The sequence below is a fragment of the Apteryx mantelli genome, chromosome 13 (assembly GCF_036417845.1).
Source record: "Apteryx mantelli isolate bAptMan1 chromosome 13, bAptMan1.hap1, whole genome shotgun sequence".
NCBI classification, from domain to species: Eukaryota; Metazoa; Chordata; class Aves; order Apterygiformes; family Apterygidae; genus Apteryx; species Apteryx mantelli.
The window spans coordinates 24,331,576-24,346,510 of record NC_089990.1 but is presented as its reverse complement, the minus strand read 5'-3'; the positions used below and the strand labels follow the sequence as shown (position 1 = coordinate 24,346,510).

The following is a 14,935-nucleotide window of genomic DNA, read 5'->3' as shown; positions in this document are numbered from 1 at the left end:
GTGTGTGTGTGTGTCTGCGCACGTGCACACGGGAGCTGGCTGGTCCCTGGCCTGGGACGGAGGGAGAGAGGGAGAGAGAGAGAAAAGGAAAAAAGAAGTCGTTTCAGATCTGCCCTGATCTGTGCACTCAGCGCACCCATTCCCAGCCTCAGACTGGGTCACAGCCCGGGGTTTAGGGGAAGCTGCCCATTAACCCTCCAACTGCCTTTCTGTATTTTGCCTTCCAGCGCAAAAAATGGGAGCTTATAGTAAGTAAACACAGAAGTGGCTTGTGTTGTGTGTCAGGCAATCTTTCGTGGAGATAAGAAAGGGGGTCCCATCCCCACCTTTTTCCCTTCACAGCATTGCAGAATTAGTTTGAAGGAGGACTCAGCACCCGCCTGGAGTGTCAGCCTAGGCCACATCATAACATTGCCTGGCGCTCCAGGTTTATGCTGCCCACAGTTCCTTGCTACATTTGGATACCCAGTTTCTTAATCCGATCTAATAAAAAAAACTTTGTTTTTCTTAAGCTTGTATAACCCACATTCACACACACACACACGCACACACACACACACACACACATGCACGTCTGTGTGCCTTCCCATCTCTGCTGGGTAGAGATCAGCTTGCCCGGCCAAACCGCGGCGCCCAGTCGCTTTAGCTTCACGTTTCCGAGCCCCTGCATGTCAGGCACAGCCCCAGCAATGCTGAGCCACGAAGGGCAGCAGCTAGCACGGGCAAGAACAGCACTTGCAATGAGTGGGAGCAGAAGCAATACCAAGTCTCCGTGTGATAAAATTTTATTACAAAATATTAGATAGATTAATAGTCGTAAGGGAGCTTTGTGGGGAGAGGGGTTACGTAACAAACAAAAACATCACCAGAAAATAAACCTTCCACCCAAGTTTTCCAGGTCCCAATTTTTTTCACGTTGTATTCATCTTGGACAATAAACAATCACTTTCAATCCACATACAAACCGGATAAGCGATACAGTGCTCTTGCCTATTTACAGAGATTCCTCCGCTATGATACAGGCTCAGCAGAGACGAAGAGACCGTCCCCTGTTTCTCCCTGCTGACGAAGGTCGGGTGAGTCACCCCCGTTTGTTCTGCATGAAGCACAGGAAAACTTGCAGTGCACCCGCCAAGGAAAAAGCTTCTAGTGTGCTTGCAGACCTTTTCCAATGGCCCTGTCACCTAAAGGCCCACAAACGAGGACATGGGGTAGACGGACCTTGGTTCCGCTGTGGTTAGCACATCCCTACCTACATCTTTGGGCTCTGAGCTGTCCCTCCCAAGGGAAAGAGGGACTTTGCTCTGTCAGCATCACTCCTCATCTCCCCTGGTTGTCTGGTGGAGCTCAGGAGCAAAGAGCTGCACTTGACCATTGAAAACATCAGTGAAATGCAGTGATAGAAGCTGTCCATTTCCTGTGCACACCAAAATAAAGGGGGGAAAAAGCTAAGGCTCGTGGGTTTGTTTCAAACAATTTTTTTTTGTGTTGCCTTTGAGCTAGTAAAACATTTGCATGTCAGCATTTTATATGCAGACCAGAAGTGACATATGGGAGAAGCAGTACTGGATTGGAGTGTTTTTAAGACACTTCTCCCCATCTCAAATAATTTCAAATGCAAAAATATATATATATATATGTGTGTGTGTATGTATGTATGTGTGTGTATATACATATATATATATATATATGTATGTCTAGGTGACGACGAGCAGGTGCATTTTCTCTGTAGGGAAAAAAACATCATTAGGAAAATTATTCAAAATTCCCCTAAGAAACAGATTTAAAGCTGCCTGTTGGGTTTGGGGGATTTTACTGTACTTTAGTGAACAGACTGTGCCCAGGCTGTGGACAGCCCACCGCAGCACAGGAGAAGAAAAATAGCATAAGGGAGAAAAGCTATGGGGGAAAAAAAGAAAACAATGAGACTGCTCAGACAGGGCCAATGGTGTGGGATAAGCCCACTACTGGCCCAATGGCACATGTGGTGACTGTGTCAACCGTTTGCCCAAAGCCTGGCGGGAAGGCTGGGGTGGCCAGGGCACCCTGGGTGTGGGTGAGCAAAGGAGGCTACGGCTGAGCCTCCCAGGACCCACATCTCCCAACCATAACGTGTTTCTTGAGCAGTCCCTCCTCATGCCTCACCAAGGAACATGAGACACATCTTGTGGTCCTTGGCTTTTGGTCTCTGGCTCACACCATCAGGACGTTCAGCCACTCCAGGTGCAGGCGAGCACAAGAGGCACCAGGTGACAACATTTTCCTGCCCTAAGGTTGTATTTTGCAGGAACATGGGGACTGCTGTAGCTCACTGTGATACAGCTTCCACAGGGGACCGAGCAGATTACAGTGCCCCGGGCTTGGTGTGCAAGGACTCACATTTGCAATACGCTGCACCCACGGAGTGGCTGAACGTGCACCAGCGATGCCTGGGTGGGGCCCAGCAGGTCCCAGCATGGCTGCTTTGGGTTCCCACCAACATCACTGAACCAGCCTGAACTTCCTGGAGACACTGGCTGTGACTGCCTGGGGCATCTGCAGTGTTACCCTGAAATTCCTATGATGTGAGCTAAACCTACCTGAGAAAGGAAGGGGAATTTGTGTGTGTGTGTGTGTGTGTGTGTGTGTGTGTACGTGTGCCCTCATGCACACATGCAAGCACACTCACTCATACACTTGGAACGGCCACCACTCTTGGAAGGGATTTTTCTTGCATAGTAAGAGACTCTCCCCATCTGCCCTGACCCTCTCTAGACTCTGCTCTGTGAGTCACTGCCTCTAAACAGAGGTAAGTAGGTTACTAAGGCAAAACTGGCAGCATCTGCATGCAGTGTAAGGGCTTTAGGCCATGCACCACTCAAAACCCGCTCTGCGTTTAGCGGGGAGATGGCACTAGATGACTTACCCATTTGTTAGGATCAGCCTGACCTCAGAGATGAGGTGGGAAAAAGGAGGAACCCAGTCTACAACAGCAGCACTAGGAAGGCCTTGCTCTGTGCCCTGAAGGGGATTGAGTCCCCGGGGCACACAAGGACCCCCAGCCCCCCTCCCAGTCAACAAGGTACATGGCAAAAGATTGCATTTGTTACAGTGATATGCACAGGGCACCTGCTGACCCCCAGGGAGCTGTGCAGGCATGCGATAAAAGAAGAGCTGGAGAAAGGACATGGGGGACATCCAGAGCTTCATACATAGAGTCAGGCCTTGTCTGTTGTGGTTACAGTTAGGAGAATCTCATTTATGAGCCAGACCCTCCAGTCCTTGTCTAAATATGGCTGCTATTAATCAGCATCAAGAGGGTGCTGGCATCAAACCCTCTGGAAAGTCAAGGGCACCAGATTTCCCAGCCAGTCAGACAGATGCTCAACCAAGTGAGAAAGCCTGAAGCTCTGAGACCAAGAAAGGAGCAGAGCTCAGCATGCCAAGGCATGAACTTAAGACCTGGTCTTGGCCTCAGTACTGAGGTCTGGAAAACCTTTTCCACCCACTGCCATGGGAAGTCACTCAAGTAGGATTCCAGGAATTCAGTGTAGCTGGGGTTTGAATCATGGCCTTAGTTCACCCCTCCTCTCCCCCTCTCCGCATTGACTAGGTAGGCAGGAAGATTAAACAGTGCTTCACGAAGAACAGCTCAGCTCTTGCACCACACAATGGGCCCCATGGGCATCTCACCACAGCTCTGCACCTCCAGGCTCAGGCGTGTAATCTCAAAGCCTATAATGCGCACACGCATCCCAAATTCTGCCCTTCCCTCAGCTCTTGTCATGCCAGACTGGCTGTGTTCGCTGCAGGTGTGATCAGTTTTATTTATCCAAGGCAAAGGGCGACCAGGAACATCGCTGGAGTTTTCGGCTAATGTGCAGTTAGGCAATAGTGGAGGGGGCCGGGGGGTTGGAGCCCTTTGAATTTCCACTGCCTGAAGATGCCGTGGTTCAGTGCGGCCTCTCAGTTCATTTTGCAAATACTCATCACAGTCTGAATGTTACTTACATTTGTTCAAGGAAGAATAAAAGAGAAGGGGGGGAAAAAATCGATATTCTGTTGAACACACCAGGCCCATTATTTGTTCCTGATTTATTTATTACCTACATGGCTGCTGTTTAAATTGGCATGGCCTAGTTCTTGTTCTGCCTAAGTTTAACCCCTGGTAGGCTTTGAAGAATAGATGATGTGCACCATGCATCATGGCACCATAAGGAAGATGAGAGAAGGTGCCTTACAGAGCCCAAGGCTGTGAACCTGTGAGGTAGGTAACACGATTACAATCTGAACAGCAGGATTTATCAGAATTTGTTTCAAAGATGCTTTTTTTGGTCTCTTTTCTGTCTGAACGTGGTGGAACAACAACAGCAAAAGACCAATGTGATTGGCAATGACTGGTTCCTTGTGTGTGTGTTCAAGGCATGAGCGGAACCTACACAGTGCATTTTAGAGAAAGGCACATTGTATTCTGGGAAACCAGAGCTTTATAGGTGGGTTTTTGCAGTCCCCTGGTTGGCTCCAAGACCCACCCTGGTCCTCCCAGGGACACCTGAAGTCAAAATTCATCTTGGAAGCAGAAATGCTAAGGACACAACCAGAAAACCTGGCCAAGCAGGGCAGATATTCACAGCCTCCAGTGAGCTGGCTGCCAGTAAACCACATGGAATCAATGGGACTTAGATGATGGCTTTGTCATCTGCTTTTCTGCCGTCCCTTGCTTGAAGGCATGTCAGGTGGGCATTTCATTTGCCCATTCTTCTGTGCCCCCACAGAGATTGGGATTGTCAACCCAAACAGCCCTGGGCATGTGATCTTGTTAATGAATGTCACAGATGCCACATCCATGGCCATGCCATGGAAGAGTCCAAGAGAATTGCACTGACAGCTTGAAGTGACACTTCTCATGCATAGTGAGTCTAACAACCTGTCACAACCCTCCTTGTTCTCACCAGAGACACTGCCCTGAAAAGGGAAAAAACATCCCAAAGAGCTTGAGACATGAATGACGGTTGCTCCTGAGTGACAAATAAATAGCAGATTTGCTGGAAGAAAGCACTTTGGAATCCAAGGCCCATCTCCCTAGTGCTGCAGGGAGGCTTGTCATAAGATCAGTCTGTAATTATTATTCTTTTTTAATGAATATTTTTTTAAAACCAGAAATGATGGGGACAGGGCTTGTGGAGGGGGCATGCCCACTGGCCCTACCCTGCTGGTTGATCACAGCATGGTTTTGTTCCTATGTACAAGAAGAGGAGAGGTCCCTCGGAAAAGAAAGAGTTCCAGCTGCTCCTAGAGGAGAGATGGTGAACGAGGCAGCTCCTAATTCTGGTGCCGCTTCATGTGGAGAGCCAGATGGTCTGAGCGGGAGAAGCACCGGCCACAGGCTAAGCATTTGAAGGGTTTGGCACCTGTGTGCTTCCGGTAGTGCCGGGTCAGCTCGTCAGAGCGGGCGAAGCGCCAGTCACAGCCTTCCCATGTGCATTTGTAGGGCTTCTCTCCTGCAGGACAGAGCCACAGGTCAGTCACAGGCTGTGCAGCCACAGCGTGCAAGAGCTAGGACCTGCACAACCACACATCTGCCCAGCCAGCCTCCCAAACACATATCCCTTTATCTCAGAAGCCCTTCTGAGAGCTGGGAGATCTCTTATGAGATGGACATCCATCCGTGGGCTGGTTGCTTGGTAAAAAGCACTCAGGTCACTGAGGGCTAAGAAATGCCTGCTTTCTGTTTGGAGGTCTCCTCCAGCACCACCTGTCCTAGGGCTGCCCAGCTGCCAAATAAAGTACTTGACCATGCTGATGCTTTACACTGCCAGGGTTCATTTTCTCATTAGGGTTAGCTGAAAGGCTGTACACAGTCAGTTGCCACTGAGGGGGAATAAATTGCTAAGCAGTTGTGGCAACCTGGTCTTGTTCATCTACTCCTTCCCCCTTGCTTTTTAGGCTTGATATCTACTAACTGCCTCTTTTCAGACTACATCCTTCTTAGTGGGCTACCAGTTCTGAAGGCTGACATGCTCACTCCTGCCAGTTTCCCCAGTGCTGTTCAAGTTCCTGCTGGATTTTGGAGCGTTTCTGGGTAGAAACTTTTCTGAGTTTTTTTTTTTTTTTTTAATTAAAAAGCCAAAAATTTCTATGGAAAATTTTGCTACTAATTTGGGGAGGGGTCATCACAAGAAAGAAGGGGGTTATGCCATTTAAATTTTTCTCAGAACCTTGCATTTTTGAACCCACCATCTAATTCGCTCTGCCTCAAAGTTCAGCCCTGCAATAGCTTGGTGTACACAAAATCTGGTGTTTTCTTCAGAGTGTTTGGGTGACGTAGTACTTCCACCCTCTCCTCCCCACTTCCCCCCCCCCCGCCCTATACACACCTATCCCCAAACTGAAATCAATTACATTGTGCAACTTCTCAGCCAGCTGGTAACTGGGCTGGAAAAGACTGTGCCCGCTTCCAGCTGCCTGCATGCCCATGCTGTAGAGCTGAACCCTGGCTGCAGCCCTCTCTGTGCATGGGTGTGGTACTCTCAAATATTAGCCCTCGCTCTTAACAGCCTGAACAAGCAGGCAGAGTTCAGGGAATGTGCTGACTTTCCCGACCTCAAATATTTACCATTTCATTGGCCAATTGCTGAGCGCACCATCACAGCATGAGTGCACGTACACATGCACCATACATGCACAGGCATGTGTGTTGTGCACTGACGTGTTTCCCCAGTGAACAGCTCTTCCTCCTCCCCCTACCCGTGTGCTAGATAGGCTGCAGATTTGCACAGGAAACAGAAGTCTTACAGCCACAGCAAGATCTGCAATGTCCCGCGTGCACCCTACAAAATATTCCAGGGTTTGAGAGCACAGACACATGAACCTGGAGCACACAGGGCACTGAGACCACATCCTGCTCCCCAGAAAGCTCCTGGGCTCTGCACCGTGGGGAGAAGAGAGCTGTATTTTTATGACTCAGGTAAACACAGAACTTAAAGTCAATTTACAAGCAGCACACTGGATATTTTACAGTATGCTGGGGATCTCTGGGGTTTTGTCATCATCTGTGTTAGCACGCTAAGACAAAGGCAGGATTTGCTCTGCTCAGCCACAGACATTGTCCCAGCCAGGTCACCTGGCTGGGTCAACCTTACCAAGGCCCTTTAGTTTCAAACAATAACAGGTTGATCTCCAGGATAGAAACAAAATGCTTTCCATTGTCCCACAAGCTGGCTCCATCTCCCAGGACAGCACGGCAGGGCAAGCTCAAACAAAGGACCCAAACTGGCATTCCTAGCCCCTGGGAGGCGGGTGAGCAGCCATCGGGTTATATATTTAATCTCACAATGGCACCCAGGAAATGAATGGTGTCTCCAGGAGATGAATACAGCCCAGCCCATAGCAACAGGCAAACCACAAGAAAAGATCTTAGAGATCATGTACTTCTCAGCCCAGCTCCCATCAGGCAAGGAATCGAGAGAAAGGGCATTATTAACCCTTCAAGTGATGGAGCTAAATCAGCATCAGGTGCACTTATTTGGCAAGAATTCGTAGTTGCAGACAGGCTGCCCTGCCTTTGCAGCTCTGGTGATCTGTGTTCAGTGAGGCTGAGGCTATAAGCTGAATGTGGCCACCCTGAGCTTGCCCATGTGATAATCTATAACTGATTCATCAGAGCCATCTCTCAGTATGGCTCTTAGTGCAGGCTCACCACTGGCTTCCTTTCTGCTATTTAGGTTTCCCTTCTTTTGACCCTCCTAACTACTCAGGTCACATCCTCTTTGGCTCTCTGCCCTTTCCACTTAGAGCAGGTAAAGCAGAAAAAGACATGCTTGGATTTCCAGCCTAGTTACTATGACACTCCCAAAAATGACTGCATTTTTGGGGGGCCCAAAAATGGTCCAAGTTTGCCTGATGCAACCTTATATTGCAGCTTGTAAGAATGGTGAATGTCTCATATAGATCATATGTCTCTAAGCACAGAACTAACACCAGTGGTCTGAATGGAAGGGAAAAGGAGATCTTTAGTTTTAGAGAATGCCAATGTAGCCCTGAAGACAATGCCACTGTGACAAATGCTTATCACCACCCAGCTTTAGGAGCTGCAACAATGTCCTTCCTGTTCCTTTCTTCCGGCCCTTCCATGTTGTTCTCTAGCCTGCTCCTGCCCAGGGCCCTGCCAGAAAATATTGTACCTCATGCACAAAGAAAATTTCTTCACTGGCTTGTTCGGAGAACTGATAAGATGAAAACAGAACAGAGCCAAGTGTGAGAACTGATTCCCAGCCTCAGGACGGGTTTTGTTCGTTGTTAATAAAAAAGAAAAGTGAACTCTGGGCCAGCTTAATTGCTTTCAGTAAAGATCAGCCCTTCTATAAAAGAGATTTATGAGGGCACCGATGGTTCCTGGACTAGCTGGGGATCTGATAAAGCTTCAGGTATAATAAATGTCTTAATGAGAAGACCTGAGCTTGAATGCGCAAGTGCCACTGAACTAGGTTTGTTCAGGGCAAGCTGGTTACGGTGGGTATTCCTTTGTGTTAGTGACCATATTTACGCCAGTAAGGGATGCAGTTCTCTCCTCGCTGCCAGCCCACCGCACCTTTGCCCTGGGAATCAGGGCACAGCCATTCCGTACATCTATTCTGCAGCTAACGCGCCGCTTGCACTGACCGAGCATACAGTCACCGGATATAAGTGGTCTGTGCAGCTGCTACACAAGAGATTTCTTCCAGCCCTACTAAGAGCCCAGAAAATCAAGCCGTGTGAACGTGAGGTGTCTCTCTGGTAACTAAGGGAATGCTTGTCACAAAGCAGACAGCCCTTCTCTCTTCAGAGGTCATGTATATGCACTTTAGGTAATTTCTCTCTTGACTAAGCAGGATCTGACCTTTTTAGGATTTGGGAGAGCTGCAAGGAAGAGTCCCAACATTACAGTGAGTGATTTGGGGACATTTCCTCCTGCAAATCCATTGACTTGAGACCCTCCTAGAGATCTCCAAAATCCTAGGCCACCCCTCAAGAAGGGAGGCAAGCATACACAGCAATATACAGTCGCTATAACACAGTAAAACCATGGGGGATTTTCACCATTAACATCAGCTTAACCAAACTGTGCTCCTTAACCCAATAATGACCCTAGATCAATCCCCAGGTTTTTGCTAATCGGCTCAGTAATATCATTGCAGGCAGTAACGGGAACAGTATAAAAACTGTTGGGGGGGCAGAGCCTACTGATGATTTGGTACTCTTACCTGTGTGAGTCCTTTGATGTGCCTTGAGATGGGAGCTCTTGGTATAAACTTTTGTGCAACCTGTGAAAACAGAAAAGACACATCTTCCCTGTGAAAAGAGGCCTTTGCTCAAACAAATCTAGAACATTTATATTTGAGGTTACGGACGGAGCAGGCATGTAAAGGACTCTGGGTAACAGTATGCAAATAAGTCTGGCTATGCTAATTTTGTTTCAGCAGTAAATAAAGAACATGTGATCTCCAAATAAGACAGACTTTTACTACACCCTATATTTTGTCACACAATCCTGACACCCATGTGCATTGTGCTGGGAATGGAAGAGTTCATGGGACTTAAAAGAAAATCAGACACAGGCTTCCAAAACCTCCCCTCCCCTGACCACACCATTGAGGCAGGATGAAAATACTAAATTCAGCACTGTTAGTTTTCGGCTTTATGCTGCTTTTTGTCTTTCTGGATTCCAGACGTAACTGATATCGCTATCTCAAGCCTTCAAGGAAGATGTATTTTGTAATAGTCCCAGCCCCAGTAGATGCAGCTGTAAATGTTCCAGGAAGCAGGAATACTGAGAAGTTACAGTTCAGTTTTCAAGATTCAGAATAAAGCTTGCAGAACATCAGACGAAGATGTTTATTCAAAGAAACAGAAACACCATGATTTTGACAAAAGTTTCAACAATAGACATGTCAAAATGAATCATCGCAACTTCCTCAGCACTGTATCACCATGGCAGAGTGAACACCATGGCATGAACACCAAGATGCTTGGTGTTAGCATAGCACTGAGGAATATAGCATTAATGGCTCAGAGCAGCATAGATGGGATCTTAGGACTTTTGGTAGGAGCCAATTTATGTCCCACTGGTGGAGGCGGGCAAAACAGAGCTCACACAAGCCTATGCTGAATCTTGTCTTTCTACCTGCAGCAAGGGTCTGTTTTGTCACTGCTTCCCAGCTACAAAGGCTGAGAAAGCTATATTGAGCCAAGTTTAGATACAGCATTAAAGCCAATTAGAAAAAGATGTCCCCAGAACAGAGCATGTTCTCACTCAGTTGAATGGGAACTCTCTCCCTGTCATCTGGTAACTCCTGGCTGGATCAGCAGGGATTTATGAGACTCACCCTCTCCTCTGAGTGACTGTGCTCCCATCCATGAAAATAAAAATGACCGATCAACACTTCCCCAGGCAAATTCTGGAAGCTCCCTTTTTTAAGACAAGCTATTCCAGGCCCCCTGAGGCCCACAGCCTCAAACGTCAACCAGGAGGGCAAGTAGACAGCTTACGGAGCAAAAATCCCACTTGGACATAACTCTGTTCTTCCTCCCAGACTGACTATCCCTTTTCAGTTCACAGCATCAGAGAAAAGCTAAGGCTAACAATTGGTAAAATGCTGAAAACTCATGGAGGGAAATGGTCTTTTTTACAATGGCACACAACTAGTCTGTTGAATTCCCTGGCACAAGATTTTGCTGGCAACAGGTGCTGAAGAAGATTAAAGCCTACCTCTGCATTTCAACTCATATCTGTTTGCACTCTTCTCCTAATGGACAACACGGCTGAAACAGGTTCAGCTCTAAGCAGAAGCAAAGCAGGCTTGTGTCTAGGGTAATCGACAGGAAGAGAAAGCAAAATGATCCTTCTTCACCTATGGCAGAACCCTGTTTGGCTACTCTTGCTGAAGGAGAGATCAAGGTGTGGGGATCACCCCTTTCTTCTCCCCTCGTCTTCCCAGAGAGGCCAGCCTGGCTTGCAGTCTCTCCTTAGAGCTCCCTGGTCCAGCCCTATACTTTCCCCTCCCTGTGGTAGGAGCAGTTAGGCCCACTTGACCTGATGGTCACGCAATTCAATTTTACTTCTAAGGCTCTGAAGCCTCAGAGGTCTTTCACACCAGAGAGCTCAGGAGATGCATGAGGTGAAAGATTGCCTCCCTGCTGGGCATGGAACAGAAGCTATCTGAGCAACCCAGAGCAGTTTCCGAACAGGCTATTCAGATCCAGAGGGAGCAGCACAAAGAAGCCAGAGCAGAACATGGCTGAGCTGCATTTCCCAAGGAACATGCAGAGAAATGCTGGGGCCACCACTTGGAAAACTGAATCAGGATTTTGGAAACAGGTCTCCCCTGTTCATCCAGTTACTGGTGTGAATTCAACATGACTCCTGTCACTTCCTCACTCAGACCACCTCAATAAGAACTCCTTTCCCTGTCATCAGTGCTGACTGGTTTAACCTCTATTTGAACCTCAGAGTAAAGGATTGTAGAAGCCCTCCAATGTCTCTGCACGTACACATTACCTGGAGCCACCCAGTGTTTATTCAGTGCAGGTTTTTTGCACCACAGACGTGGTCTTGACTTGCTATGCAGGCCAAAATCCTACTGAAAGCAGGCAAGCTTCTCCTTGGTAATGCATCCTGCAGGATGTGACTCTTGTTCTGACAAAAGCAGAGGAACTGCCAGTCTGTCTCAGAGCAGTGGTCCATTTATACCAGTATTCTGTTTCCCACAGTGACCAGCACAAGGTAAAAAATGCAGGACAAGCTGTTAACCACAAAAACATGGGTGCAGCTTCTGGCTCAAAAAGTCCCTAATCTGAAGGCTGCCAAAGCCTGGGAGTGTGTAAGCAGGGAAAGATCTCTCTAAATACACCCTATTCTTATATACTTCCTTGGTCATTGCTGGAGACAGGATCTGGGCTAGACAGGCCTCTGGGTTGACCTTTTATAGCCATTCTTGTGCCATGAAAGGATCAAATAAATCTCGCAGGAGGCAGTTAGGAAATGAACTCCCCACTTCACACAGTCCCCATGGGAAAGTTTTTTGCTAATCCCCAACAGTTTGATGGCTGGGGGTTTGGCCCAGGAAGCAGGACGTCTGTGTCCCTTTAAAAGTGCTTGGTAATTTTCAAGTTTTCGCTCTGGTGTCACTGGAGTTTCTCATGAGGGACATAGCTCTCTCGTGTGGCATGAATGAGAGTTTTCAGCAGTGGGTCCATAAGCTCCCTGTGCACAGTGCAGGAAATCATGCAATATCTCCTCCCACAAGGTGCCAAGGCATTATTACAGGTCTTTGGATGGATCTTTCCCTGCACATGCTCCTGTAATCAGGAGACACAAAGGGAACATCTTCACCAGTCTTGTAGGCATGACACAGCTCTGGACTGAACATTATCCTGAATGCCTTCCCCACACCATCCTGATTCAATACATGAAGTTGCTGAATTATGACTCAGAGATAGTCAGCTCACTAGTCTCTTTGGAATAGGAGAGTTCAGGCTCCACAAAGAGATTGGAAAGGCTGCTTATGGAAATTACTAGATGCTTTGCCACTCCTAATGGGACAGTGGGAAAGGAAATGTCAGTCAGAAAGCCAGCATGGTTTCACCGGTGGAGCGCACAGAGGGACCATACAGCTGTACAGGCATAGGCAATGTATGAGCAAAACAGGCAGCTGTCTAGGGCAGCAGATTTTCAGGAGCATTCCTTTGCTTTGTTGGAGCTCTCTGCCTCTCAGTCAGGCTTGCTGCTGCCACGGTGGGAAGGGAAAAGAGAAGGGGGGGGGGGAAGGGCTTCAGTCAGCATAGACAGGATCAGCCTCTTTTTTTACTCCCTTGGGGCAGAAGGAACCCCACTTCCCTGGGACTCTCCACACAGCTCCATACCTCCCTTCGTCATGCAGATAGATAGACAAAGTCAATTCTGCTTAAACTCATGGGGAGGCCCAAGACAGCCCCCAGTCTCAGTGTGTCAAGAAGGGACCCCAAAACCAAGCCAATACAGCAGCCATGACCATACCTGGGTAATCGCAGTGATGGATCCTCCTTTTCTCCAGCTCAGGGTTGTTGCGTCTGTTGTATTTGGGGGGCTGCATGATAATGTGCCCTTGGGAGAGGGTCCCAAGGCCATTGGGGATTGGGGGGACCTGGGATGACTGGACCAGCTTCAGTCCAAAAGTGGCTTCATAGGACGGTGGGGGAGAGATGGTGTTGATGAGCTCTGGTTGATTTTCTGGGCTGCCAGGCTGTGAGTTGGGGGGCGAGGGGGGCAGGCTCACTCCTGGAACAGGGTAAAACTGCCCTGTGATGTTGAAGTTTCCCTGTCCTTGGGACACATGCGGGTACTGCTTAACTGGCCCTCCTGGCTGAACAGGTCTGTGGAGCACACTGGACATGGCGTTACCTGTGGACATGGTGACACCGCTGAGAGAGTTGATGGCTGTGGTGCTGTTGGAGGAGGGTGTCATAGTGGTAATGTCAGCGCTTCCATTGCCAAGAGGCATCTGATAAAGCTGGGCTTGCTGTGGACTGGTAGATAAGGGGATGTCAGAGGGCATCTCCTGCTTGATGAAGATGTTGTTCACCGCCACTGACTGGGGCATGCTGAAGACGCTGGTGAAATCAGGCAGGGTCTGTGTGGAACCAGAGGTGGAAGAGCAGGGCTGGGCAAAGCTCGTGCCAGGCTCTGTTTTGATCTGGGGGAATGGCGTCATGGGTTTGGGTGGCCGGTAAAGTCCAGTGCGCAGGTGTGTTGTGTCTGGCAGAATCACATTGATGTTCACACTGTACGGTGTAGAAGTTGGCTTCTCTGTTGAGAAGAACTCATCCACCACTGAGGCACTCTCCCGGCGGTATTTCTTGTCTGGTATCATTGGAAGGGGTGGCACCTGGTTTGAAAGATACTTATCCATTTCAGACCGTGCCTATGGAGACAAATACAGAAGAGAGAATTTGTGAGAAGTGAGACTTACACACTAGCGGTGGGAGTTCAACAAGTACTTAAACTAGAAGGACACTGAGAGAGCAGCAAGGATGGCCCAGGAGTCACAGGTGGGACAGACCTGGATTCTGCCTCTGACTCAGCCACAGACTGCCCTGGGGTGAATCACTCAATCTGTCCTCTGGCCCACTTCCCTCCTACCTGTCTGCATTGGTACCAAAGGGTGAGCTAGTCAAGAGGATACAATCATGAGAAAGATACAGCCTGATAAAGAGCCAAGCTTTTGGTACAATATTTCAGTCATACAAATGAGAATTTAATACTAGAAATGAGATGAAATCAGAAACCTTGCTCCAGTCACCCTCATGCTTTGGACGTGTTTGGAGCTGGGTCTGCAACCCACCTTAGAAATGCTAACTCTGGTCTTCTTTTAACTCAGCAGCCTGAGGAGTATTACATTTTATTCTAAGACTAAGGTGGGCAACATCTTTAATTAATTGAGAATAACCTGGACTACAGCCATAGCAACTTAAGTGATTTGGGCAGTAATTGAATGAACTGTGAGCCTAAAATGGAGACTGCTAGGCATATTATTACTGTCATGTCTGAGTAAAGTGACCCAGCTCTTACCTAATCTTTTGTTTAGTTCTAGTTTTGTAGGGTTCTTTTTACAAGTCTGGATTCTCCAAGCTAACAAGACCTCTAGCTGAGACTATTGCCACTTGTCAGATATCTTTCTCTCCTGATTCATGTCTGATGTGGCATCCCGCTGGATCCAGGCCCAATAACTCGGCAGTCTGATGGAGCAATCCGCTAGGAAATTCATCCCCTGGCATTTGATGACTCAAGTTCTGCTCTTTGTGGTTAGAGATACCACTGCTAATACTCCTCTATAAAGCTACAGCCTTTAATTATGTGGTTATCCATGTGTCAAGCTCATTGGAAAGCCCTCGTAGACCCATTCATATGTAGAGGAGCTGGCAAAACCACCTGGTTTCCCTG

The 14,935-nt window shown here is 48.1% G+C and overlaps 1 protein-coding gene across 3 annotated transcripts in view; it reads right to left on the bottom strand.

Moving 5' to 3' along the window:
- Positions 1–769: 769 nt before the first annotated feature.
- The window catches only part of LOC106489864 (Krueppel-like factor 5), a 36,562-nt gene continuing 22,396 nt past the window's right edge, over positions 770–14,935 (bottom strand). For 2 of the 3 annotated variants that reach the window (XM_013949136.2, XM_013949139.2), the window contains exons 3-5: positions 13,013–13,916; positions 9,222–9,281; positions 770–5,480 (exon numbers count right to left, since the gene is read on the bottom strand). In XM_013949136.2, coding sequence (XP_013804590.1) covers positions 5,302–5,480; positions 9,222–9,281; positions 13,013–13,916 — 1,143 coding nt within the window. In that variant the 3' untranslated portion in view covers positions 770–5,301. The remainder of the gene's footprint in view (positions 5,481–9,221; positions 9,282–13,012; positions 13,917–14,935) is intronic. The other variant, XM_013949137.2, reaches the window with a different exon arrangement.